Source organism: Eufriesea mexicana, unplaced genomic scaffold (assembly GCF_001483705.2).
Source record: "Eufriesea mexicana isolate 0111107269 unplaced genomic scaffold, ASM148370v2 scaffold8420, whole genome shotgun sequence".
In the NCBI taxonomy this organism is placed as follows: Eukaryota; Metazoa; Arthropoda; class Insecta; order Hymenoptera; family Apidae; genus Eufriesea; species Eufriesea mexicana.
In genome coordinates, this window is record NW_016916180.1 from 720850 (window position 1) to 747247 (window position 26398).

A 26398-nucleotide genomic window follows, 5' to 3' on the forward strand; every position below is an offset into this window, starting at 1 on the left:
CTCCAGGTTCTTGAGAAAACAAGAAAGTTCCAAATATTTCAAACTTTTCTAAAGGAACCAAAAAAATCGCTATAAAAATTTCAAGTCCATTATACATTCTAAAATTCCCCCTCCAAAAAAGAAAGCAGCGTATCAAAAAGCCATGAAATCTTGCACAAGCTCCCTTGCATCAGGTCCACGAACCCTCCGCCTCAGGAGCCATCCTCCTCATCCTGGTCGTCCTCTTCATGAGCATGTAGCGTGTGGAACGAGGACGATGCATCCCGGTTAAAAGTCATGCTTTACACAGTGGCTGTGTTCCGTGGCTCTCTGGTGGGAGAAGTGATAGTCCTTACCGGGGTATAGCACAGCGGCACATTATGCGGCTATGGTGGAATCAGTCACTGGCGAGTTGTGGGTGGTGACTAGTCGGCGACCCATCCGTCCGAGGAGGAACGTGCTTCCGCGTTCGTTCTACCGTTCCTTTCGTTTCGTTTCACGCGACGAAGTCCGTCGATCGCGATCGAGCCATCGATCCATCGTCGATCCCCGTTTCGAGTTCCGCCGCGGCCACTCTCGCGCACGTGCCGTGGCGTCCCCTTGCTTCTTCCACCTGGAACCCGTTAATCCGAATCATTCGATGGCCCCCGAGATCCTTCCAGAGGAAATTATCTATCGGTCCTCCAACATGGAAAATTCCGTCAGTCGTGAAAGTGCCATGGTGAAGTTCCGCTAGTGAGGATTTACTGTGAGAACCATTTATAGGCTCTGGGAGCTTTCCGAACTTGCATCGCGACCTCGTCCAGTCTCAGTTTCGAAGTCCTGCGATGGTATCCAGGTTGCTTCCTGGAAATATGTGGATCCCAAGATTGGATTCCTTTGGGACCAGGATTTAACTCTGTAATGGGACCAGGATTCGTACCTCGTGTGGAATATAAGTAAGAAAGTGGCTTGGTTCGAGAAGATTCTGACCAGGATTATATAGGTTTCCTCGGTACCCAGATTTTGGAAAGTTGTTTCTGGTATCTATCATAGAAGCAGGTTTATAACGAAGAATTGGACTACGTCTTGGACTAGGTGTTAGATGGTTTCCAATGATGATTCCAGCCAGGAATCCACGATGAAACTCTATTTATAATGTCTAGTGTCATCCATGAGACGTTGCTGTGAATTAGTTGGTCTTATTAGGCTCGCGTGAAAGTGTTCCGTCGCGTGTGTGTTTTCGAAAACGGGGCCAAAATTGTCGATATCGAACAATGGTCGCTCCGTCCAGCCGTCGTCCATGGTACCCCTCTATGTTGCCGATGATCGTGCCACGAATCGAACCAACTTTGACGAAACTGCAACTCTAAACCTCCAATTGTTATTAAAAAATCTAGAACTCTTTGCATGGAACTCTTTGACTCTTCTGAAGGATTCGTCGCTGAAAGTGTGGGCTTGGATCGATTAATTTGCAAATAGATTTCGAATTGTTGCGAGAAGGAAGATTCTGGAAGCTTCTAAGGACCTCGTGGAGCAGCGGAGATAATAAGCTCGGAGTTTTCGCTGCAGCACTGGTGGAAAAGCTGAAATAAAGGCGGTGCGAGGATAATTCCTGCGCGCGTCACCCATAAATACCTGTTGGATCTCTGGAAAAAAGTCACTGGGGATATCTACGAGCAACAGGTCTGGAATATCAGGCAGACGGGGCCCACTGCGTTGCTGTGAACAGGGTGTAAAGTATCAAAGATTCGTCGAGCATAGATCTTCGCGGGAACCAGATGACGAGATAACCCTGGCCAGGGTGAACGAACGGTCTCAGGATTCCTATTGGGATCCTCGAATCCAGCAGGAGAGCTATCCAGTCATGGAACATGGAAGTTGTAGTATAGAGTTCTAAAAACGCGATGGTAAAACGAATTTTCTTGTCGGAGTACTACTGAGATTAATATGTGATTTTAGATTGCAAGAAGTTGGAAAGAATCGCGGTGAGAGGATTTTGTAAGAAGGTGGTTGAAGAGAGTCGACGAAAGATGTGCTACGAGTTGATGCTGAGCGTAGACTGGCTTTGGATTGCAAGGAAACAGTGGTAGAGGCGAAGAGATCCAGGTAATCCCTGTGGACACTTCCTGTGCAATCTGTGGGCCATCTTGAGGTTCGAGATCTGGCGATAACCACAGGAATACATGTAGAAAAGTTTCTTTTAAACTGGCCACGTATAACCTCTTCCTGAGATTAGAGGTAGCAGGATGATGAACTGATTAAGGAAATTTGAACAATTTAATTCCACCATAAACGCTCATGATAAGATTCAGCCATGAACATTGACTTCTCATAAACTGGAATTAGCTGGATTCTCAGAGAATTGCAAGAATCTTCATGCAACAGGAAAGTTCTATGATTTTAGAACTAAACAGGTCGTAATGAATCTGCAATCATCGCAGGAATCAAAGGAAACGTCTCAGAATTATACTAAATCTCACAGAAAAATGCTGTAACCTTAGCAAGATTTCTTCAAGACCCAAAGAATCATCACAGAAGATCATCTTATATTTTATCCATCAATTTTTATTCCATTCAACATCAACATCTTGCTACCAAAACCATAATAAAGGATATCCAACACGGTGCTCTTGAACACTTTAAAACAGTGAGGAATTCCAAGTCTTCGTGATAATCCATCGACTCAGTGTCCAAGATGAACACCTAACCTCCGTTACATGAATTAAAATTTCTCTGGACGTTTAGTACGAGGTTCCCTGTTGAGCACAGTGGCAAAAAGGCCGGCAAAATAGAGTATCCCGGCGGTAGTGGTATGTACGGGGGCGGGACGGGCGGCGGCGGGTATGGGGTTGGTTTGGGCCCGGGAGCGGGCCCCTCGCATTACATACCCTCCGCCACGTCCGTCGGCTACCAATTGGGCCCGCCACCCCCGCCGCCCCCGCCAGCCTGTCCGAGCTCCGGAAGTCAGCTGCTGTCTTACGGGCCTAACCTATCGCCTCATCATATGCAGCAAACCCACGGGGACGCGCAACAGTCCAAAAGACGGAGGTAAATCATGCATCATCGTTTTTCTCCATTTTTGCTTCCTGGCTCGTGCAACGAGCTTGCGACGGGACGGGGAAAGATGGCAATCTTTGAAGCTCTTTGCTTTATGCTAGATTTATTGTAGGATTTTTAGCAAACTTAAAGAAGATGAAGGGAAGAAGGTTTTAAAGATTGATTTATTTAGATAGCGATCTGTATAACTCCTCTTGTCATGTGAAATTTATTGTGGGATTTTTGAAGGAAGATTTTGAAGATTCTTTTGAAGTCTGACTTATTTGGGTGATTTCGAAGTTCCCTTCTGTATGTAGGATTTTTAGAGGAAGTTAGCCTAAAAGGCTCCAAGGTTATTTTGAAGATGCATACGTATCTGTTGCATGGAAATGCAGTTAAGGTCTCGTGATAGTACAATTATATTCAGAGCAGATGTCTGCCAATTTCCATTTTAGGGGTTGCCTCGGAACTAGGAAATTTTCTTGCAAGAAAGGGGGTGTTTTCTTGGGAAAAAGAAAGCAAGCGGTTCGTAGTAATCGATACGGAATAGTTATAATTAGCACAAGAAGATGGCCAAGTGAATTCTTGACCTATATGCTTATGAAGCTCCGCCGGTGTAGTCTCCTCTGTGATTAAAAAGACAAAGTGTTAAAAGAGAAGAAGAACATAGCGGAGCCTTGCTTAAAACAAAGAACTCGTGTCGTGTTACAATAACCACGTGAATCACTTCCACTATCTCTTCCGAAAGATCTTCCACCCTGTGGAAGAAATCAACCTTACAGAATCCAGGCCACCGAATCTCCCTGAACTAATCTCTAACCCTTCGCAAGGTACCACGAAAAATTGCCGTAATGCTCTCTCAATCCTTGATAACTCATGCCTCTTTTCATCCGTAGGTCTACCTCTCCCTATACCGCTCCCGATTGAAAACACGTGTCAGCGCTGGGACAGGATTTCTAAATTGTAAATGACCATTCTGCATGGTTAACGAAGCAAGCGCAGAAGGGAGAGAGAAGAAGGAGGAAAAAAGAGGGGCAGCAACGACAGAGAGACAGTAAAAGAATTCCAGGCTAGGCTGCGTCGTGTTCGGTCTAGTTTCCAGCTAGAATCGTGACCGTTGTTCTCGCAATTGCTTATTGAAATTGAGAGAGGCGAGCGTGTGTTAGCGGTCATGGATTCGCTATTCCCTTAAATCAATAGCCCACAGCGGAAACTTCTGCGGTTACCGTTCGGGAATTTCTTCTATCGGCCCATTACCGAGCCGATTTCTGTCAGATAGATCGGACAACGAGGACTATCGCGTAGGTAATCCTGGTTTCTAACTGCATCGCTCTGGGGATTACCTTGGTACCCCCTCTGGCGAATTTCTATCCTCGTCCTATCTCGCACTTTTATCCTTTCTATTCCATCTTTTATATTCGAAGTTTGGTATTGTACACTTGGTATAGTTTTAGGAGAAGGAGTTGAAACGACCTGAGGAAAAATATCTTCTGGAGTTCTTGGATATTCTGCGAAGAAATGTTAATTCTCAAGATGACCGATTGGAAAGATTGTAATGTACGAGTGGCTGTTTGGAGCGTATCTTATAATTAATTTCTATCGATTGAATTTTGTGATGGAATCTCGGCGAGTGAAGTTAACTTTGTCATCGATCAAAGTTTCAGCAACTTGTGACTGTTTGGTAGATTGGAAATCTAGATTTTGGCGAAGTACCGATGTTTTATTAAACGAGGGGTAGGTTCCAAGTGCACGGAAAACGAGGCAAAGATTAATACATCGAAAGAATCTTATTATTATATAATTGCTTGAAAGGAAGAAGCTTTTAATCCCCAGGGATCTCTGTTTTCCCAGCACGGGTATTCTCAGGAGTATCTACGATCTGGTTACGTAAAATTTCCAAGCTTTTTCCCATCTTTTTGGCATCTTCAAATCGACGATTTTGTTTTCTCGAGAAGTCGAATTAAGCTGGAATTCTTTGGTTATCTTGGATATCTATCGAAGTCGAGTAATTCGTGGAGAAACTGATCGAGGTAGCAGATCTAACGGCGATCATTTTCGATGATGCAACCGAAAATTGAAATCGGGGAAGAACAATGAAAGATAAGAGGACAGGCTGCGAGACGATGGAAAGGAGTGTCTTAATTGGCTAAGTGAACTTTGATACGACGGATGACGATCGTGGAATAGCAAGAATCTCGAGTTCTCCATGAGATTTATCACGTACCGTGTTATCAGTGACAAAACAATCCCGGCATATCGGTAATAATTTCGCCTGGTTCGACGATTGGCTGAAAACGGTAGCGGCGTCGCTGCCTTTGAATCGAGATAGCCCGATTATCGGCGAAACCCGCGTAAAAACAGCGTGGACCGTCGTAAAACCTCTTTACCGCCACCACGTGGACGGAAACGCGAGTATCATGGGCCCGATAGCAGATTCGAAAGCGTATATTGTGCCAATAACACGTTCCTTTATCGTTTTAAACATTTTACAATCATTTTTCCTTTGTTTATTTCATTTTTCGTTTTCTTTTTCATTTTCTTGTTCCATGGACATTGGGTCCTTTCGTGCAGTCTTTGAACCAAGTTTGTGGAAAATGATTGAGTGTCTTCTGAATGATTATAATGATCCATAATTTGAGAAACATGATCTAATTTTAATGAGTTGTTAATAGAATGTTGCTGTAATTTTTGGAAAAATAGTTTAAGTAATATTAGATAGAATTTTTCGTTTGTTTATTTGATTTTTCATTTTCTTTTTTATTTTCTTATTCCATGGACATTGAGTCCTTTCGTTTTGGGTCCTTTGATCCGAGTTTGGGAAAGATGATTGAGTGTCTTCTGAATGATTATAATGATCCATAATTTGAGAAACATGATCTAATTTTAATGAGTTGTTAATAGAATGTTGCTGTAATTTTTGGAAAAATAGTTTAAGTAATATTAGATAGAATTTTTCGTTTGTTTATTTGATTTTTCATTTTCTTTTTTATTTTCTTATTCCATGGACATTGAGTCCTTTCGTTTTGGGTCCTTTGATCCGAGTTTGGGAAAGATGATTGAGTGTCTTCTGAATGATTATAATGATCCATAATTTGAGAAACATGATCTAATTTTAATGAGTTGTTAATAGAATGTTGCTGTAATTTTTGGAAAAATAGTTTAAGTAATATTAGATGGAATTTTTCGTTTGTTTATTTGATTTTTCATTTTCTTTTTTATTTTCTTATTCCATGGACATTGAGTCCTTTCGTTTTGGGTCCTTTGATCCGAGTTTGGGAAAGATGATTGAGTGTCTTCTGAATGATTATAATGATCCATAATTTGAGAAACATGATCTAATTTTAATGAGTTGTTAATAGAATGTTGCTGTAATTTTTGGAAAAATAGTTTAAGTAATATTAGATGGAATTTTTGATTTTCTTCCATTTTATCTCCAAAATTTAATGCCATAAACACTCAGAAGTTTCAGGTTTAGGAAATACTTGAGAAATATTTTATTATTTGTTGAAGAAGTTCTTCGAGTAAATTTCCAAAGAAAGAAGTGTTGAAGGCTAAGAATATAGGTCGATAAAATGTTTTAAAAGCAGTTTTAATCTCCTTGGTACCTTGCCATATCTTTATACTTGCAACATTTGCCTTCAACCATTTATTCTTTTTTTAACAGATTCGTCAAAAATTTTAATATTCTTATTTTTCTATATTTCTTATCCTTATTTATATTCTAACTATTCCATCGTCATTCTTTAAAATCTTCTCAATACTGAATTTCTCTTTGATTATTTTCTCAAAACAGTGCTTTCTATGTACACATCTCTCTCATTTTTCTCTCTATCCACATTTTTAACATTTTCAATCTCTCCATAGATTTCTCTATGTTTCTCGTATATTATTTATATTCCGATCCTTTCGTCGTTTCTTCGGATATTCGACAATTTCTATTTCACCGGGAAAAATGTCGTTGCATCAGGCGATAACGATAAATCCAATTTCGTTCCAATACACGTGGTACACCGTTCGAACTCGCATTAGAATGTCGAGGATTACCTGTTGCTCGTGTGCAGGCTGTTATTACAAGATCGGCAACTTTTTCCACTGAAATCCAAAACACGTCGACGAGACGGATTATAAATAATGTCACGTTTTGGCGGAAGTAAATTGCTTCATTATTGTACAACGTCTTGCGTAACCAACGGCGGTTCTTCATTATATATACAAAAGGACTGAAAAACGATTGTGCGTTCGACTTCCTCATACTTCGGCCCCGATACCGTCACGGGGTTATAATGTTTATTGCGTGACTGTTTTTCAATCAACGCGATATCGTTTCTGCGTACGTTCATTTCTTCGAAATCTTCCTTCGGAGAGAAATAAATTTTCTTCTTCCAATAGAGGAACCAGCGAATCAATCAGAGAATCAGGACTGGTTCCAAACTTCTTGTTCTTCCAGTTAACGAAGGTGCACACGACTGTTTTTGGCAATGCGAACGTTCGCTTTTATTAATATCGTGTAACACTGTAATTGCAGGTTGGTAATTTCATTGATGAGAATTAGTGGAGAATTGGAAGAAAGATCGGGATCGGCATTTTGTCTACTTCACTCTGGACGTTGGTATCTTATTGGAAGAATTTGTAGAAAATTGGAGGAAAGATTAATCCTGACAGGCTTCGCAGATAACATAAATTTATGTTAAGACATTAATTGGCTTCTGAAGCTCGTCGTTAAGGTATTAAGATAACAGTAATGCATTGCTAAAGGTCTCTGTTCCAAGCAGGACTCCTTGTAAAGGAAATGAGATGCAATTTAAATCCAATATACTTAAGGATACTGTAAAAACTTGAAACCAAATAAGACTACAGGTTATAAAGGTGAAACCACACAAAGGATCTCTAGAAAACTATCCCAGTCTCTAGCTATTGTAACTTCATTCTTGATATCTTTGAAGCTTCCTCTAAGAGAATACTGAAACTTCAGTCATCAGTAAGGTATACTTAAATGCAATACATAGTATGTTAAATAGCAATGATTAGAGTAGAATAATCACATAGAAATTAATTTTGTGAGCAGCATTTATTGTAGGAGGCTCAGAAGTCAGTCTGAAAGATCTGCTAGGAGCAAATGAGTCTCTGTAATACATCCAAATGATGACGTTGACACCCTGTTTTAAGCTAATGGTAGCAAGTACCTGTCCAGTTAAGAAAATTCACATATTCCAACTTACTGACTAATTACCAATCACACCTGTCTGATCACGTTTCATCTAAATGACACTATACGTGTCATCGGTAACTGCAAAAGCAAACAGGCTGTAACAATTATTCTCGTGATACCTGCAGTGTCTGAGTTTGACTTTGAAGCTTGCCTAAAAGAGGAACAGAAGAGGAACAAAGGGAATAGAATAAAGGATGGAAACATCGATTAACCCCTTGGTTCCACGATGACACGTTTGTAACAGGGGTGGAAGGATCCTCTTTGTTACACGAAAATGGTTCTCGAGGAGCGACGCGAGGACTGGCATTTCTACGATCGCGTAAAAACTCGATCTATCGAAAGGGCAGCCGTTGCCGGTGGTAGAGCCGCGAAAGGAGCTTTTTTCCCTGCCTCCACCGCCACCTCTGCCATCCTCGACGTGGTTTTTCCCTCGTCTGGCCATTATCCTCGCCGGTTTATTCTCACTTTCGTCGAATCCGACCGAGTCACGCTCCATCGAGTTGCTCTTCCATGGACTTCGCCTTCTTCCTCTTCTTCCTCTTGTTCTTCTTCGTCAACCCTGGTCCTGGACATTCTTACGGCGCAGGGATACCCGTGTCACGAACAAATCTTTTCGTAGCCATGACGATGTAACAGTAGGGGATCCAGCCGGTTTTTACGACCAGGGTATCCCTAGACCAGCTGAAGTCGGGAAGGTGGTAAGAGCGATTCGATTTCCACGGACCGTGATTTGTTTCTGGCTTCCCTTCTTTCTTTTCTCACCGGCATCCTTGTTCTTCTCGGGCTGACAATGAGTTAACGAGCTGTTTTAAGACGGTAATTGGCTCGTCCTTTTTTGAACGTTATTTTCGGAGAACGTGTATCGTGATTAGCACGAGCTGGCGATATTAGTGTTTAATGATAGCATAATCGTGTTCATTGTAGGCAATTCTTCGAGTCTTCCTTTTTCGTTCAGAATTTATTCAGCATCGAGTTTCTCATGGCTAATGATCTCTTTCCTCGTGTGAGACTGAGGATTATATTTCTAAAAGGAATTGGGTAGTAATGAGGTAGACGTATATTTGCATACAAATCTGAGCACATCTTGGAGTAGTTAGAGGTAATTATAGCTGTTAAGAATTAATTCGTTCGATGGAGATTGAGAAGCGAAGGGTCAGCGGTATTATTATAAGACGTGTACCGGAATAAATAAAATAGAAAGGTCTTGTTTAAGAGGTTTAGCAAGCGAGAAATAATTCTGGAAATAAATTATAATGAAAATAACAGTAAATCTGTATACGAGGAATAAATTCGTCATTTCTGATAAGTTAATTGGTTACTGCTCTAGGAATAGGTAGATGATGATAAGAGGGGTATATTGTTAATCAGAAAATCCAGTTCCAATTAACTTGTCGTACTCACTTAGGTTAATCAAATATAATAAATATTTGGGTGGGGAAAATGCATAAAAAAATTGACAAAATATTTAAATTACCTCGACAAATCTTCCAGTATGGATGTATATCACCGAGATTTTTCTTCTTTTATTAAGTTTCGACTAAACTTTAATTTTACCCAGAATTTTTTTCAATTAAATAATTTGTCGCTTATGCTACCCCTTTTCCTCTGCACCCCCTATTCAATACTCTTCGACGAACCTTCGAATCTTCGTAAATCTTGGTAAATATAGCAATTAGCAAGGTAACGCGAGAGATTTCCTATGCTCCAGAGAAAATAAGTTCGTTATATAACGTGTAATGAAATTTCCATCAGCGAATCTTCGCTTTCGGTCCGAAAACTAATAAATCCGAGGCAATTTGAATCTCATACGACGAGGAAGGTAGCCGTTGAATTAAGCCATTAAATTAAATTTCCTTCGAGTGGGTACGGCACTTAAGAAGACCTCGCCGGTATTTTCAATTAGCGTGCGTTGAACGCGGGAATCATTACGTTTCTAATGCGTGGACTTTGCTGAACGGACTGGCTCGTGTGAAGGTGCGTGCCGATAGACGTTGTATGACATAAATATGCATTACGCTATGCGTTTAGCGAGCGTTACTAATAAGCGGTTAATTATGAACGAAAATAATAAGCGCGACCGCCTCAATCTCGAAACATACTTTCCTCGTCGCCTTGTCCATCCGGTTCAACGACTTCTGTCGAAGAAAGCTTCTTTCATAATATTGGCAAATTGCAAAATATCCGGAGAAATATCGAAATTTTATATTTTTTTAAATATTTCAGAAAAATATTTTTAAAGAATATTTTATTTAATAAAATAATAATTGGGACTTTAGTACTAGTATATTGATAATAATAATTGATCACCTTTATGCAACTGGGAATTTTATAATTTCGACTCGAAAGCAACTCTAGCAAAATTAGAAAGATAATATTTAAATTTAAAGTAGCGTAGAAAATAGTGAAATAAAATAATTATTTTAGTTAATTTATTGTTATAAAAAATGTCACCGATTTTATTGCAGAAAAGCATTGACATTTTGGAAATAATAATTGGAACTTTAGTACTGGCATATCGATGATAATAATTGATCATCTTTATGCAATTGGGAATTTTATAACTTTGCAGTCGAAAGCAGCTCTAGTAAAATTAGAAAGATAATTAATATTTAAATTTAAAGTAACGAAGAAAATAGTGAAGTAAAATAATTATTTTAGTTAATTTATATATAATTTTTGGGAAATTTATTATTATAAAAAATGTCACTGATTTTATTGCAGAAAAGGATTGATATTCGAATTATAATGTGTATATAAGTATAATATATACAGACGGTAATAATAATTAAAGTGTCGTGTTTATTATAATTGATATTATTTTCATGAAAGTTTAGTGTCGATAAATATCTCGCAATTATAATTCTGTGCCAGTTTGATGAAAATTGTTAATAATAATTTAAAGAATTCATCACTGTAATTCATACTTCTATGTTGATTTTTAATTTAAATGAACTTGATATACATATTGATTGAAATCTAAAATTCATAATGTAATTAATAATAGCATATTAGACTTGTCCTGTTAGTGTAATAAGCGAGGTAAGGGGAAGTAAAGTAGGAATATGTTAATATGCCGTTCGGAGCAGGTTTATCAGCGTCCGATTCGTTCCACTGCCGATACGCTACTGCCGGAATTCGGCTTCCCCCTCCACTGCCATCGCGCTCCATGAACGTGTCGTCATACAAACGGCCCTTACCATTTATTTTATTTTATTAAATCAGAATCAGTGACTCTCCGATAAAAAAAAGTCCCAAATTTTTAAATTAAAAATTAAAAGTTCCATCATCGTATCTGAGAATCAGGAATTGAGGTTATAATTTTACGAGAAAAATATTTTTCGTGATCTAATATTTCCAGCAGTGTTGACCAATCATTTTTCCAATTTTTGCTATTGAATTCCACTGGAAAGAAAAAGGAAGAAATATATGTATGCATTTTTTAAATAATTAGTGCTCATGATATAAGGATTGATATTGTATGTAGAGTTAGTTGAATTTCTGGGGTTACTAACCTCTTTGCGTACAATATCGAGCGGGACTCGTAAGAACATCGGTCAAAACACAGGCGAGAGCCGGTCGTAGATAGGGCTGAATGTAAACATCACTGGTCAGGCTCATGGTTAATTTTCGGCGATATTTTCCTGGTTCAGTTGCGTGTTATTGTTCGCCGCGTTCGGACGAAATGGTTCGATGTGTCTCGACGTATCTCCACGTGTTCGACATTGCTGTTGACTGTGGCACGCGCCATTGGCAGTTAAATGGTGAGGTTAATAAAATTTATTTCGCGTATATATTATACCGTATCATATTGTATTATGCCGTTCTATATTATAATATATACTACTATAGTAGTATTATATTATATCTATTATACAGCGTAGTATATACCGTGTAAGCTAACTATACTGTATTATGCTAACTTTGCTACGCTATATTATAATATATACTAGTATAGTAGCATTATGTTATATGTACTATAGTGTAGTATATACCACGTTAAGCTAACTATACTGTATTATGCTAACTTTGCTACGCTATATTATAATATATACTATATTATGCTATATTATATTATAATATGTACTATATAGTGTATTATGATATATTACATTATAATATATACTATATAGTGTAGTATATACCATATAAGCTAACTTTACTATATTATATTAAATATGCTAAGTTAGCTATAATGCGCTATACTGTGCTACGTTATGCTACCTTCATGCTAGTTTTATGTATCTACATATATCAAATTTTATCTCTCTGTCCACATAATATACAAATTTCTAGAGGGTTCACACGGTAATAGAAAGTTGAGAAGCACAGGTTCAGAAGCATAGTACCTAGCGTAGTGTAGCCTATGGAAGATATAGCGTCCGAAAAATGGCCGGCCGGGGCAAAGAATTCTCCGTGGCCGGAGCGTTACGTAACGTAATGATCTGGTAATCGGCCGCGTGAATTCGCGAACGGCCGCAAATCTCTGCTACGTGACGAATTCCGCGAGCACCGGGTTTTGTTTGGTCGGCGCGTACTACGTTAAGCTGGCTGGCATTAGGCGGACAGCTCGTGGCTACCATCCACGCAGTGTTTCCTCTGTCGTATTTACGAGGAATCCGATAAAATTGCTCGACACACCGTCCCTCTTCGAATTTCTGTCGTTCGATGATGACCCATTGGTTCTTTTTTCGCAATTGGTCCTCTGAATTTATTATCTTGAATATTATACTTATTTATTCGCAAAAGTATCGGTGTGGTATATCGACCTAGTATATTGAACTGTTTGCTGGGAAAATTTACGAATTCGGAAATTGCTTTAAGACCACTAATAAATTAAGAATAAATTTGGCCCAATTATTCTTTTTGTTACGAAAAGTTCCTTGAAAAAGCTGGTCACTCGAATACAAAGCGTTCATATCTGTGGTCGTAAGTTGAATAATTTTTCCGAGTACGTGAAATTTGTCTTTATCTATTTTTTCCTGGTAGATAGGTGAATTGTATGTTTTACAACTCAGTCGACAAAGAAACTAGAATTTTTTCGCGTTTTTCCTTACAATATTAGATATATGGTGATCACAAAAGCGTCATCACAAAGCCCAGTCTATCGATCCATCGGTTTTTCTCCATTGTTTCAAAAATAATTCCATTTTACTGCAATTACTCTCTTCAAATTTTCTACTTGCATTTCTCTTATGGGATTATACCTACCTAACCCACACAACCATAAAATTTCCAGAAAAAATTGTCATGATGCACTTTAGATTAGAATTTATTAAGTGTCCCAATATTAACTATATATGAAGATTGGTTGTTGATTTCAGCTATCATATCCTGTACCCCAACAGCTTCTATAACCCTGTCGCGAATGCAAGGTACAGGGTGGCTAATTAAAACGAAATAATTTTCCAATGCACAGTTGCTCGCGATTAAATAGCAACGGAAGGGGGTTAAGGAAACTTTGCGCGCAAGTTGCGAAACGTCGGCTAAACACCCTGAAAGGTGGCATAATCGTTCTTAAATAGCCCGGTAATAACGGAAAGGAAGGGAAGATTAGAGGGGAGAGAGTCGGACTCAGAGTCGATCGAGCAGTTACACGGTGCATGAACAGGGGGTAGCAAACGTTTCGCCGGCAATTAACCGGATCTCCCTCTTATTTCCTCTTCCTTTTTTGCCTTTTGGTCGCGTGACTTTCCGCTCGGGGCCCTGTGCCGAGCCCTAAACAACAATAAGGGTTTCCTCAGCCGTGAGAATGTTCGTAGCTGCTCGTTTTCGTTCCGTTCTACCGTGAAACTCGCTCGATTCTCGTCCAGTCATTGTATCTTTTGTCGCGATCCGTGCTGTTCGACAACCCTCCGCGGGATTTCTGGCAAACCCATGAAAATCCCACCCTCCATGCGTCTCTTCCACTTTCCTCTTCCAACCTGCCTCCTTCGCTCAGTCCTATTGTTGTGCGAGCTGACTCCATTCGGCGAACCGTTTCGCGGCTAACGAACCGAAACGATCGAGATAAATTGCCCTATTTTTGCCGCGTTTTACGGCTGCAAGAAGCCTAGTAGAGGAGACCGTTGGTTCGTTTTGCTGGAAGGAGGTGAAAAGAGGTGCGAGCGATCGGTTCATTGAATTCGAGGGTGAGGGTTTTTGCGCTGGACCACGGAGCAACAGGTATAGCGATGGAGTTGGTAGGACGGAGCGTGCAGGATATTCCCAGGGGAATTTTTTCTCCCCTTTTAGGATCGTTTAATGTTCCATAAGGTTGCACGTTCGGTTTACCATTGTTTAGGCAAATGAGAGGCTTTTTACGCGATCAGCCAACGTGACCTGAAAGTGCGCAAATGGCGGATCTAATGCGCTACTGTCCACTGTGATCCGTGGGCTCCCATGTTGGAATCGATTAGGTATTCGATTCGGTGACGAAATTGGTAAAGTATTTAGGGTAAATGTGACTTAGTAATTTGAACATTTTTAGAAGTACTTGGAAAGAATTAAATATAATACTCATTAGGTATCCATTTGTGATGTACATACACTGAGAACGGTGAAATTTTTCGTTAGGTGTGCATTCCTGAGAAATTATTGTATATTTTGGTAATAATCAAAGCAATATTGTTTATTTCTTTGTATTCCGCAGTAAATTATTACTGTACCACTGTGTGTGGGCTTTTGGTTGCTCACGGTATCACAAGCGCGAAATTCTAAGCACCCACAGTATCACAGATGCAAGATAGTCAAAGGATTTAACCCCTTGCACTCCTTTGCAGTCCTTAATATAATTAATAAACAAAATTGTTTAAAATAATTAGTAGTCGAGGAACTGTCCTTTGAAGTAAATTTCAAATAAAATATATAAAATAATAAAATAGGGAGTTGTTGGCAACAGAATTGACAAATAATTCGGAGTGCAAAGGGTGAAGGTCGTAAATAGTATATACAGGGAACCAAAGGTGTTACAGTTATAATCATTTGCTGCAATAGATAGGTTACTTTGGTTCCCAAATGTTTGCCAGCGAGAGTAGCTGCGAATTCGAAGGGTTGCACCTCGGGTCGGCCCATCCAACCCAAGTCCCCGTGTCCGCCGTGTAGGATCGTGGCGATCGTGGGTCGCGGAAAACTCGGTGCAAGAAGAGGGTCGGTAGGCGCGATCGGGGAGGCGGTGACCAATAAGGTCGGCGGAGAACGGATAAGAGTCCCGGAGTCGGAGAACGATGGACCGCCTCCCGGGCCCGTTCCCCGGGCCCGCCAATAGCTTCGCTCTTTCCTTTTAATATGCGAACACTCGCCGCCGCTCGATCGCCGCTCTCCTAATGAAAAAACTCGCACTACCTACCTAGGTAGGCTAGGTGTTAGATTCCTGGTCACCGTCGTCGGACGTTTCTCCTCGCCTCTGTCCGCCCTTTCAGCTCCCGGCCACTCCGCTTTGGCTACATCTTCCGACCTCCTTTTGGACCATCGCCACCTTGCCTCGTGTGCACGGGGTGTTGTAGTTAAGGCTAATTGGCTGCTTCGTGGAACTGCTCCGAAGGTGGAATCGATGGGAGAATGGGTATAATACCTTGGGTTAGGCTTGGGTTCGCGTTTTTCGTGCATCTTCAGCGTGGTCTAACTTGGGGTTCCGCTATTTCTTCTCCTTTTTTTCCTTTCTTTGACACCTCGTGACCGTGATTTAGATCTCGCGTGTAACGGTATAGCAGTTTTTTAGTTTTTGCTCAGATTGGGATTATCTGAGGTGCACTTCACTTTTGGTTCTTTTATTTTGAGATAGAAGATAGTATTGCATCAGAGCTTTATTTGAAAATGTTTCATCCTGATCCTCTAGCTCTGTTGGTCCTATTATATAAAGAGGTGTTTAATACTAAACCTACCATTATACGTATATTGGAAGAAAAATCACGAAGACAAGTGATCAAGGTGATAACGTTTTTAACGAAATTTTTAATGAAAGTTTGGAAAGTTTGGTGATTTAGACCATGGTTGGTTTAGTGTTAATGAAAAATGGAGAGAATTTAGAGTAGTGAATGTAGAAGTGTATAGATGTAAGGAACATTTTTGTGTGCCACTAGATCAAAGACAACGCCCCCTATATAGCGTCTGTATCACTGCAATCTGTGTTCAGTATATCACCACAGCTTCGAATTTTTCTCTGTTCGTATATAGTCGTATATCATGTATCGTAACAAACCCTGTAAGGAACTAACCCCATAGGATCCACCACGTATGCATGGTCCTGTACACTAGCCAGATCAGCTCTGTCCAAAGTACACGGCTTGGTTGTAGATACGGGCCGAGTGTCGGACGTACTGCAGGAAGGAGCCTAGGTGGATGTAGCACACGTGGACGTAGAGGAATGGCGAACGTAAATGTACGAGGACGATCGCAGACAACGAGCAGAAAAGGGGGAGGAACAGAGGGACAGGGGGGTCAAAGTCGTGACTACGGAGTCGAGCTGGAAAAATGCAAAAAGGCGCCACTGTAACTTGAACAGAGGCCACCGTATCACGTGACTCCTCTTCTTCTGTTTTTTCACCGGATTATTTCGATCCTCCGCGTCCATTTTGCAAATAGAGGTGGTCCGCGAATTATTTCGATCCTCCGCGACTGCTTTGCGAATTGACTGGTTCTCGAATTATTTCGATCCTCCGCGTCCATTTTGCAAATAGAGGTGGTCCGCGAATTATTTCGATCCTCCGCGACTGCTTTGCGAATTGACTGGTTCTCGAATTATTTCGATCCTCCGCGTCTATTTTGCGAATTGGCCAGTTGGTCTTTGGATTATTCCCATCTTTTGCGTCCATTTTGCAAATAGACCGATTGGTCCTCGAATTATTTCGACCTTCCACAACTATTTTGCGAATTAGTCAGTTGATCTTTTAATTATTTCGATTTTCCTCGACTATTTTGCGAATTTGCCACTTGGCCCTCGAATTATTTCGATCCTCCGCATCTATTTTGCGATTGGGCCAGTTGGCCCTCGAATTATTTCGATTCCCAGAGACTATTTTACAAATTAGCCAGTTGGTCTTTTAATTATTTCGATTTTCCTTGACTATTTTGCAAATTTGCCACTTGGCCCTCGAATTATTTCGACCCTCCACAACTATTTTGCGAATTAGCCAGTTGGTCTTCTAATTATTTCGATCCTCCGCGACTATTTTGCGAATTTGCTAGTTGGTCCTCGAATTATTTCGATCCTCCGCATCTATTTTGCGAATTGGCCAGTTGGCCCTCGAATTATTTTGATCCACTACATCCATTTTGCAAATCAACCCGTTTGTCCTGTGATTTTATCCTTTCATCCATGATCCTTGTCACTTTTCTGGTATTTCATACAGTTGTCTTGCAGTATAAAGATGTTAGAAAGGCTCATGCAGGGGCTAATGACCGTGGTAGATTAATGAAGTTACGTAGACTAATGTAATGTAAGCTAATGTTGAAGTTAACGAAGTAAAGCTTGGGAAATGGAAGTCGTTACGCTCCATTTTTATACACGTTAGACTTTCGATCTAGGGTGGTCTGGAGAGTTTGGATTTATTACTCGATAGAAGTTTATCGAATCGAGATTGTTTGTACAGGATCAATGGAGTCTGATGTTACAGGAGGTATATGGGATAACGTGTTTGGTTAAAGTTGGGAAATCTGTCTTCTATTGATCCTAGAAACAGGTAGTTAGGTGTACCACGAAGGATCTTATCGTGGAATCTTAATTAACGAAAAGCTGCTTGTTAATCCAAGAATCCGTTAGCAAGACGTTACAATATATCAATCGCTGAGCCGACGATGAGCAAAAAGAGGAGAGTACCAGTGGGTCATCAGGCTTCTAATGAAGCTACACGTAGCTGAATGGGCTCAAAAAATATTTCAGCTGTATAGAGAAATTTTTATTCTTCCAAGTTATTTAAATTTAAATTCTTAATTTCCCGATATTAATCCTTGTCAGTCTCCATTAATCCCATCTTCCTAGTTCCTAGCTTAGAGTCTCTCAGTTTAATCGCATTTAGGATCAACGTCCTCATTTGGCTCTCATTAATTCCAACTGATTATTTTCAATTTTCCAATTTCAAGCTTAATAGTCTCCCAATTCAATATCATCTGAATTTAGTAACTAAATATCAATGTCTAAATCTTCATCCTCAGTTCTGAATGCCTCCACTTCTATCTTTTTCCAGTTTCTCTGTTCCAAATTTTAAGCTTGTATGCTAAGTTCTCAATTTCTAACCTCACTTTCACATTTCCTTCCTTCAGTTCCAATCTTAGGATTCTCGTAAATACTTCTGCACTAATTGATCCACCACTTTTCCATCTTTGATCATCCTCTCGATCACTCCAACTGTAACTAATCGGGATCGACTTTAAACGCTGATCGGTTAGCACTAGAATTATATAGCATCCTGCAAAGTGTACCTAAATATACTATACACGGATAATGGTATTATAAAGTTGTATGTTGGAAATAGATACGCGTGTATAATTATGTTTTTATTTCAATAAAAGTCAACTTCAGTTTAGCCAAATACAGCTACACGGTTCCAGTAGCTGCAAGAACTAAACAGCTGAAACCAATCATCTTGTCTGGTTTGCTAGTTCAAGTATTAATATCCTCTTTCGTATGACCAGTTATCTCTTTGAGGTATAGTAGCCTTTTTACTACTGTTTTTCATCCCACCTTGTGATATTAACACATTATACAATGATTGCACGATATTACATGATTTCGCTAATAGTGTGTTAGCCGTTCGTTTACCAAGCTGATTAAGTCCACAAAATGAAAGGTAGAAATTTATTTTAAACATAAAAATATAATTTCCATCGTAATCTATTTTTTATGTAATCAGTTTCCTTTTTGTGTTAGTTCTTTCCACATGGACTTTCCATTTTTAATATAATTTTTCTTCCATCTTATTAGAATTATAGTAAACCGGGGAAACAGAAGATAAGGATAGATAAATAAGAAAGATAAAAATAAATAAATAGGAAATCGTGTAATAATTAACACAAGAAATTATTTAGGCCTTTGCACTCGACGATTTTTTGGCTAAAAAAGGATAGGAGTTCAAAAATATTATAGAGCTATACTATACTATACTATAGATACTATAGATTACGGATATATAGATACTATATGACGATATTTTTTTGAGCAGTAAATGAAAAATTTATAATAACACGTAGAATTATTTGATTTCGATACCTCTCACACCGTTACATTATCTTAAATTTGACATAGTAATTAATATCAGTGTTCGAAATTTTATCAAATGGCGACTAAAGGGCGTCTCTCTCTGTTGCATTGTCTCAAATCTGATATATTAATTAATATCGATCTTCAAAATTTCATTGAATGGTGCTTGAAGGTCACCTCGCGAGTGTAAAGGGTTAACCCTTTTCATAGCATTTTCGTAGCAAAGAAATTGCAAATATCCGTGAATTTATTTGCACACTAACTTCATTTATTTTTCTATTTTTATTACCAGAAATAAAATAAAACAGAATAACAAATTGCAAATTATCAGTGTCCCCGTGGAGACGCCAATGGAGTGCTAATAATTATTAATTAATAAACCTGTATTTAAAAAATGGTATATTTTTCAAGGTATATTTTTGAACATAAATCAATAAATTGCGAAATTGATAAGCTGTATGGATCAAAATTTCGTGTCTGAGATGTTAACAAATCGATCTAGCATCTATCTAACTACGAACGATCCAGAATGGAATCCCTGAACGGACAAAGCGAGGATCGTTGCTATTCGCCGCGTGTTAAGATCGATCGCAACGCGTGTAACGATGCATCTCATTAACGGAAGGCGATACGCGAAGGAGGGGAGGAGGAACCGGTCGTGGAAGGGTTATCAAGACATTATTACGATCCTTATACGCAAGATAATGGCCGATGAGAGAACGTGCTGTTGCCGGATTAACGAAGCTATTTGTTGTTTTTCTCGTACGTTGGATGAGATTCGCACGTTGGCAAGCCCGTTAAGAAGCTGAGTTTCTGCTCGAACGTTTTTGCCTGATTGGGTGTTCGTATAGGGTGATCTGGAAGAAATATTGCCACCGTGGCTGGAGGAAATTCGGTCAGGAAATTGTCTTGGGTGTCAGATGCTTGGGAGAAGACGATGGGCTTGGGATTTTTCGAGTGAGAGTTTGGAATGACAGTGTGGTATAGGACCATTTGATTTAGGTTGCTTTGGGTGGATGAGGAGCTCGACATTTTTGTAATAGTTTGAAGTATTATTAGGAGCTTGGAATTTTTAGGCAATAATTTGAAGGAGAAATATGGTCTAGGAAGATTTGATTGGGATTATCTTATGAATTAGAAGCTTGAAATCTGTGTGTGATAGTTTGAAATGGAAATGTGATGTTGAAAGCTTAGATATGTGGATTTAAAAAAGTTTGTACAGATTTATAATGCGATATTAATTAAAAAGAATATTGTTGCAGTAGGAAGTGATGATTTTTTGTCATTTTTCTTTTTATAATTTACGGTATTCTAGTTTGTAATAAGAGTAAAAGTAATTCGGGTTAATATATCATGCTACTTTTAATGATTACAGTAGTCATGAAATATACTTGCAAGGGAAGAAATTACAGTTGAACAGTTGTATGGTAAAGGTGTTAAGTAGCTCTCTTTCGATCTTCCAATGTTAACTTTCACTCGTTCAGATTCGATTTAGGATGGGTGCCGCTAGGGAAAATTTTCTTTGTTGACACACAACTAAATTCGGATATATTAAGAAATTAGTTAATATTAAATTTATCTACAAAAAAGACAAATTTTCTTAATTAGTTTGTATCAGCTGATGTTTCTTTGTCATAGTACATCACAAACAAACAAAAAAAAGAAAAATTTAGAACAAATAAAACTGAATATAAAACAAACGGAAAGATATATATATCAAAAACATATAGTTACAATTAACAATAAAAAATTGTATACAAAAATTATACAAAAACCATCTAGATAAGATAAAAAGTCACAAAAGATTATAATAAAAGGTGCAAAGAAAAAGAAAGAACTAAATAGAGCGTGAATCAAACTGGTGCAACATATGCAGTAGGTTTGCATTGGTGTAGTATAGTTTGTAGGGTTACAAACGCAGTAATTCCTCGTTTCTAACACAAAGATCTAGCGTTCCTCGCTTCCGATGATTTACTATCCAGATAAAAGAGATAAAAATCGGAATCGAGGCTCCATTCCCACGGCGTTCGCGGCTACAAATTATCGAATGCTCCGAGATCCGAGAAATACGGAGATTTGTGATCTGACTGCAAAATCTACACGTGCGCGGTCCCCCTCTGAATCACTAGACTAGACACTTTCACCATGTTCTACGATCGATATCCAAAATGTCGCAGCATACAACTTCCAACACGTTCTCCATATCGTTTCGAACAGTCAAAGTTACAAACACAAACTGATAAATATCAATGAAAGTATTCAACGAAAATCTCGCTCAAACAAGCATCAAAAAACGTAGAAAAATAAAACCCAATGGGACCATCGGGTCACCTATTATTCCCAATAGTTAGAATTAGTTTTAGGTTATGTCGCGTAATTCTAGAATCTTCAATTTTACTTTATTTAATAGAAATTGCGTTATTAAAGAACCTAGCCCAAACCTAACCTAAATTATCACGTTTCACCTATAACCTAGGACCACTCAACAACTCGAGACTGAACGCAAATAATCCGATAGATCCAACCCAGCGTCCACTCAGCTTCTCACCACCCAGATGCAGCAAATCCCGAGGCAATCTCCTGTACGCATCGCACCAACGTCTCAATGAGTCCCAAAATCCCTCCCCGGCGTCGGTTTCCGAAAGCGGCCGGCTCGTACGGTGGCCGGGACCGGGTCCATGTCCGGGGACACCGCGTTACCTGCTTACCAAGCATGCATACGTATCTGTTAAGTCGACGTAATACCGCGGGCCGCATCATTATGTACTCCATAAGTCTCCGGGTCCTATCGTCTTTCCTCGTCTCGCTGTATCCGACTGCTCGGGGCAAAAAGGAGACCAGAAAAAGAGGTTCAAAGCAGGCAGACACACAGAGCTGGTCGGGAAAGGGAGCGAAGAGGGACGGTGAAGGAATATGGAGCCTTCTCGTTGTACCCGGATACACTGGCTGTGGGCCCTACACCACCCCCACCACTACTCCGTTACCCATGGTCGCGTGGTGGGGGTCAGATGCTGGCTGTAGCTCGGCGTAGCGCTCGCCGGAGCGAAGAAAGAGAAAAAGACGAGGTGGGGAGGGGATAGAGGAAGGGGATCTCAGTTTTTCGCTCAGGGTCAGAGGCGTACATCAGCCGAGTGTGCTCGCGCGCGCGAGCTGCTGTAATAGACTGACGATAGGTAGGATTTCTGTGTGTACCAGCGCGGCCAATGAGAGCATAATTTTCTATCCTGTGCTTAATACAGCCGCTCGATCGAGAGTACACGACTGACGCTAGGTAACGAGACGCCAATGACGGATTTACGACGCCTCCTCCATTCTTCCTACTCCTTCGCGCCCCTTCTCAGTCTTCCTGTCTCCGTTTGCTCTTATTGGTTGCCATACTTTTTCGCTTTCTGTTTTTCCATTTCGTTCTTTCGCTCCTTCCAGAGAGCTTGTCTGAGGAGGAACTCCTGGTTTCGAGGAAGATTGAGCCGTGACGGGCACGAGCGGAGCTGCGACCTGGTTGGTCGATAACTAGTGATGACTTCCTTTCGAGATTTAACCTCTTACGCCTATTTCATTCGTTATTTACTATTCCTTTTCCACTTTCTTTTCATACCGTCATTGCAGCGTTTAACCCTAATCAGGTGCACCGAATGAGAAAATTCGGGGCTCGACGATATTAAAATACAGGCCAAATGTGCTGGCCTTAATTAAAGCACTAAGTATGCAGGACGCTTACCGACGTATGATTCTAATTTGCACATGTGTTGGTTTGATAGATCAACGTCGTCTTCTTATAACAGTACCGCTTCCACTCTTCTCACGGGAATGAAGATAAAAACGAACGATTGGTTAGGCAATAAGGTAGATTTCAAACGTCTTCGACTGTCAATTAACCAATTACAAAGTGCAACACTCATAATTGCATTAAATCAGCGAAGAAAACCAGAGTAAAACGTCCTAACCCGAGACATCACTGGAGACTGTTGGATTCTTGGGTCTTGTAGCATCCTGTCATCCTGTTTGCCCAGATATCCATAGTGCAATCTTCGCTCTTGTCCTGTCCAATACCTAATCTTCTTACCGTTGGATTCTTGGGTCTTGCATCCTGTCACCCTGTTTGCCCAGATATCCATAGTGCAATCTTCGCTCTTGTCCTGTCCAATACCTAATCTTCTTCCCGCCACCCCTCTACCCGCAAGACTGGGGTCTATCCGAGCCTATGAGGAAATTAGCCTCGGTCAGTCAGCGAGGGTACGCGGTCTCATAATCGCGATAAAATTCATATCGAAATCCATACTTATCCTTCAAACTCGACCACGTGAACGCGTGTTCGTGGTCGTGGTGCGCGTCGTTATAGAGAGCAGAACGCTCGCGTGAATATTGCATGAGGGGGTCTTCTCTATTCGCGCTTACTGTTACACGAACGCTCCAGATTTGGGGAAGTTGGATAGGTGACGGCCAATTTTGTAAGACCTCGCGTCGCGTTTGGTAATCCGGAAGTGATTACACTACGGCGTATCGACGACGCGACATTTATTCGCGACGTTCGTAGAATAACCGATCGGCTGAACGGCAGATGGACCTCGGCAACGACGTTCGTCGGGAACGAAGGTCGAAGGAGGAGCTCTCGCGTGACTTTTTGCGCAATGACATGTCGATCGCCGTTGATGACGGTGGCCATTGCCACGTGGCACCTGTATAGTTGCCTTGTAAATTATTATCCAACTGTGGCACCGATTAGTAGCGAAATTTTGGATGATTCAACACTTGGGACAAAAATTGGTAGCTAAGAGGTATCGGAGATTCGTACTTACGCGACCAATGAATTTTCTGAGAAGAAAATTCTGTGAGATGATGTTTCCTTGAAGGTACAGACCAGGTGTTCAGTACCATTTAATGGAAATTAGTCGAAGTGGAAGGAAAATTCGAAAGTGCCATTTTAGTGAAGATATGTCTAACACTTTGACGGATGGGTTGCTCGAATTATACGATGGTAACAGATTTGGTTAACTTGTATTAAGACTGTTAATATTGTAATTGTTTTTAAATTAAACAAATCGTTAGATAAGAAGACACGTGGTTTCCTTTACTTGTCAATTTGACAGGTGTCAAATATGTAGAAATAGGTATACAGGTAGCGTCCGTGAATCTAGTGTTAATATTCCTAATACTCGAGGAATCCAAAGAGCTCAAAGTGAAGATCATAACGTTAATTGTTGATTGTTGATTATTTCTTCGAAATGGTACCTATACTTATAACTATACCTTCTTATTTAATTTTTCTCTCCCTGCTTAGGTACAATTTTAACATATCGTCACTATTAGGTATTAGGACTCCTACAACTGACTTATAAATTACCTTAAGTTAATTCATCTTAATAGTATAATTTTATTTTGTTGATCTGAAAGTAGGCCACGTCGAGACACCTGGCTATTTCGTTAAAGACGTTAAAAAGTGGCGGTTTTTAATTAATACCCTATCACAATGGCGGATGAGTAACTATACCTGTAATTAGACGTCGTTCTAAATGATCATAAATGCCTGTATCTTTGCAGATCCGACGAGGATGATCCCAGCGGGTGTAAATATAGAAGGCTGGAGAACGAGAATGTACAGGACAAAGAAAGATTTGCGAGGTGAGTGTCAGGCTCGACGTAACTTGCATGCTCTTCGTCTTACGATAAATGAGAGGGGTCGGTGAACGGGTTAAACGTCCCTTTTTTCTCGCCGGAAAAATGCGTCTTTTCCCGAGCCGAGGGATTTTTCCGAGAGGAAGCATTTGCATGCCGAGCAGGAGGGACTTGTCCCTTGAAAACTTTCCGCCAGAAATCTGATAATGGCCGGGAGGATTACTCCGAGCCCTTTAAATAACGTCGGAGGAGCTTTGGATGTCATTACGATGGAATTTGAAATTAGAAGACTCGCGAAACCTCTGTCAAAGTAACGCTAATTACGAGTTAATTTAGAGAACCGTTCGACTGTGCACCTAGATACCACCCTTTGCTGACCTATGTCCAGTTGGACTCGACTCTCTCTTTCACTATATTCTTCCTATTTTTATTTTACACGGGAAAAATAGTCTTCCACGTTTCAGTATAATCTGACAAGAATCTGTCAACGTAGATACGTCATTTGCTAGAAGAATATGAGAATAGAACGTTTGCAATTAGATTCTTGCCTATGAACTAGTTAGGACCAAGTGTCAAATGTAATTAGTATCTCAAAGGATTAATTTCGTTATAAATTTATTAAAATTTAGGGATGGTAGGGAGAGTAAATAATATGCATATCAGAAGCTACTCTATATCGTTCCATCTTTTGGAAGATCCCCTGGGTTCCAATGGGATTCACCGAATAGAGTCACTACTTGCATCCGCGCATGTAGCCTGAAGAGATGAAAAGAAGTCGAATTATCCAAGCTGGCCGTTTCCTTGATCCTACAAGGAATCCTACTTCGGTTTCACGAAGGCAAAAGACAGAGAAGAACGTTGAGGGAACACGGGTCTCCTTCCTGATACCCGTTGAGGACAGCATTGTTAATTCGTCTCACGAAATCGTGGGCCAATATGTTCCACCGGTACACCCTGTACATGGCCGGCCAAGTACGAAGATACATACATACCTACATGATACCCGCCAATGTGAGTCGATAGCGGAATGGGAAGCCCTCCAGGCTGCTCCAGCGTGGGAACACGGGCCACTTATACGCGCGCACCGTTCGCATAAGTCCCGTCCGCGGCGAAGACACCGAGCATCTCGATCTCGCGACGCGATAGCCGCGTTGACACACCAGGATCCATCGAAATGATATACGACGAACGACGGATATTATGCTGAACTATTCGGCTCGAGCAGTGTACCAGCTTTTGAGGAAGAATACGCGAGTTCTGATGGGGTTTTGTTGGCACAGAATGAGTCCAGGCTCAGGTGCTATAGCTATTCGAGGAATAATAATAGATCTGATAGAATTTTGCGAGCAAGATTGGCTAGGGTACAATAGTTTCTTAAGGAATAGCAAGAGTTCTGGTGGGATCTT

General features: G+C 40.3%; 1 protein-coding gene across 6 annotated transcripts in view; it reads left to right on the forward strand.

The window, feature by feature from the left end:
* The window catches only part of tgo (Aryl hydrocarbon receptor nuclear translocator homolog tgo), a 52554-nt gene that overhangs the window by 3404 nt on the left and 22752 nt on the right, over positions 1 to 26398 (forward strand). For 5 of the 6 annotated variants that reach the window (XM_017907608.1, XM_017907611.1, XM_017907612.1 and 2 more), the window contains exon 3: positions 24918 to 24998. In XM_017907608.1, the coding sequence (XP_017763097.1) occupies positions 24918 to 24998 (81 nt within the window). Of the gene's footprint in view, positions 1 to 2955; positions 3010 to 24917; positions 24999 to 26398 lie in introns of those variants that run through there. The other variant, XM_017907613.1, reaches the window with a different exon arrangement.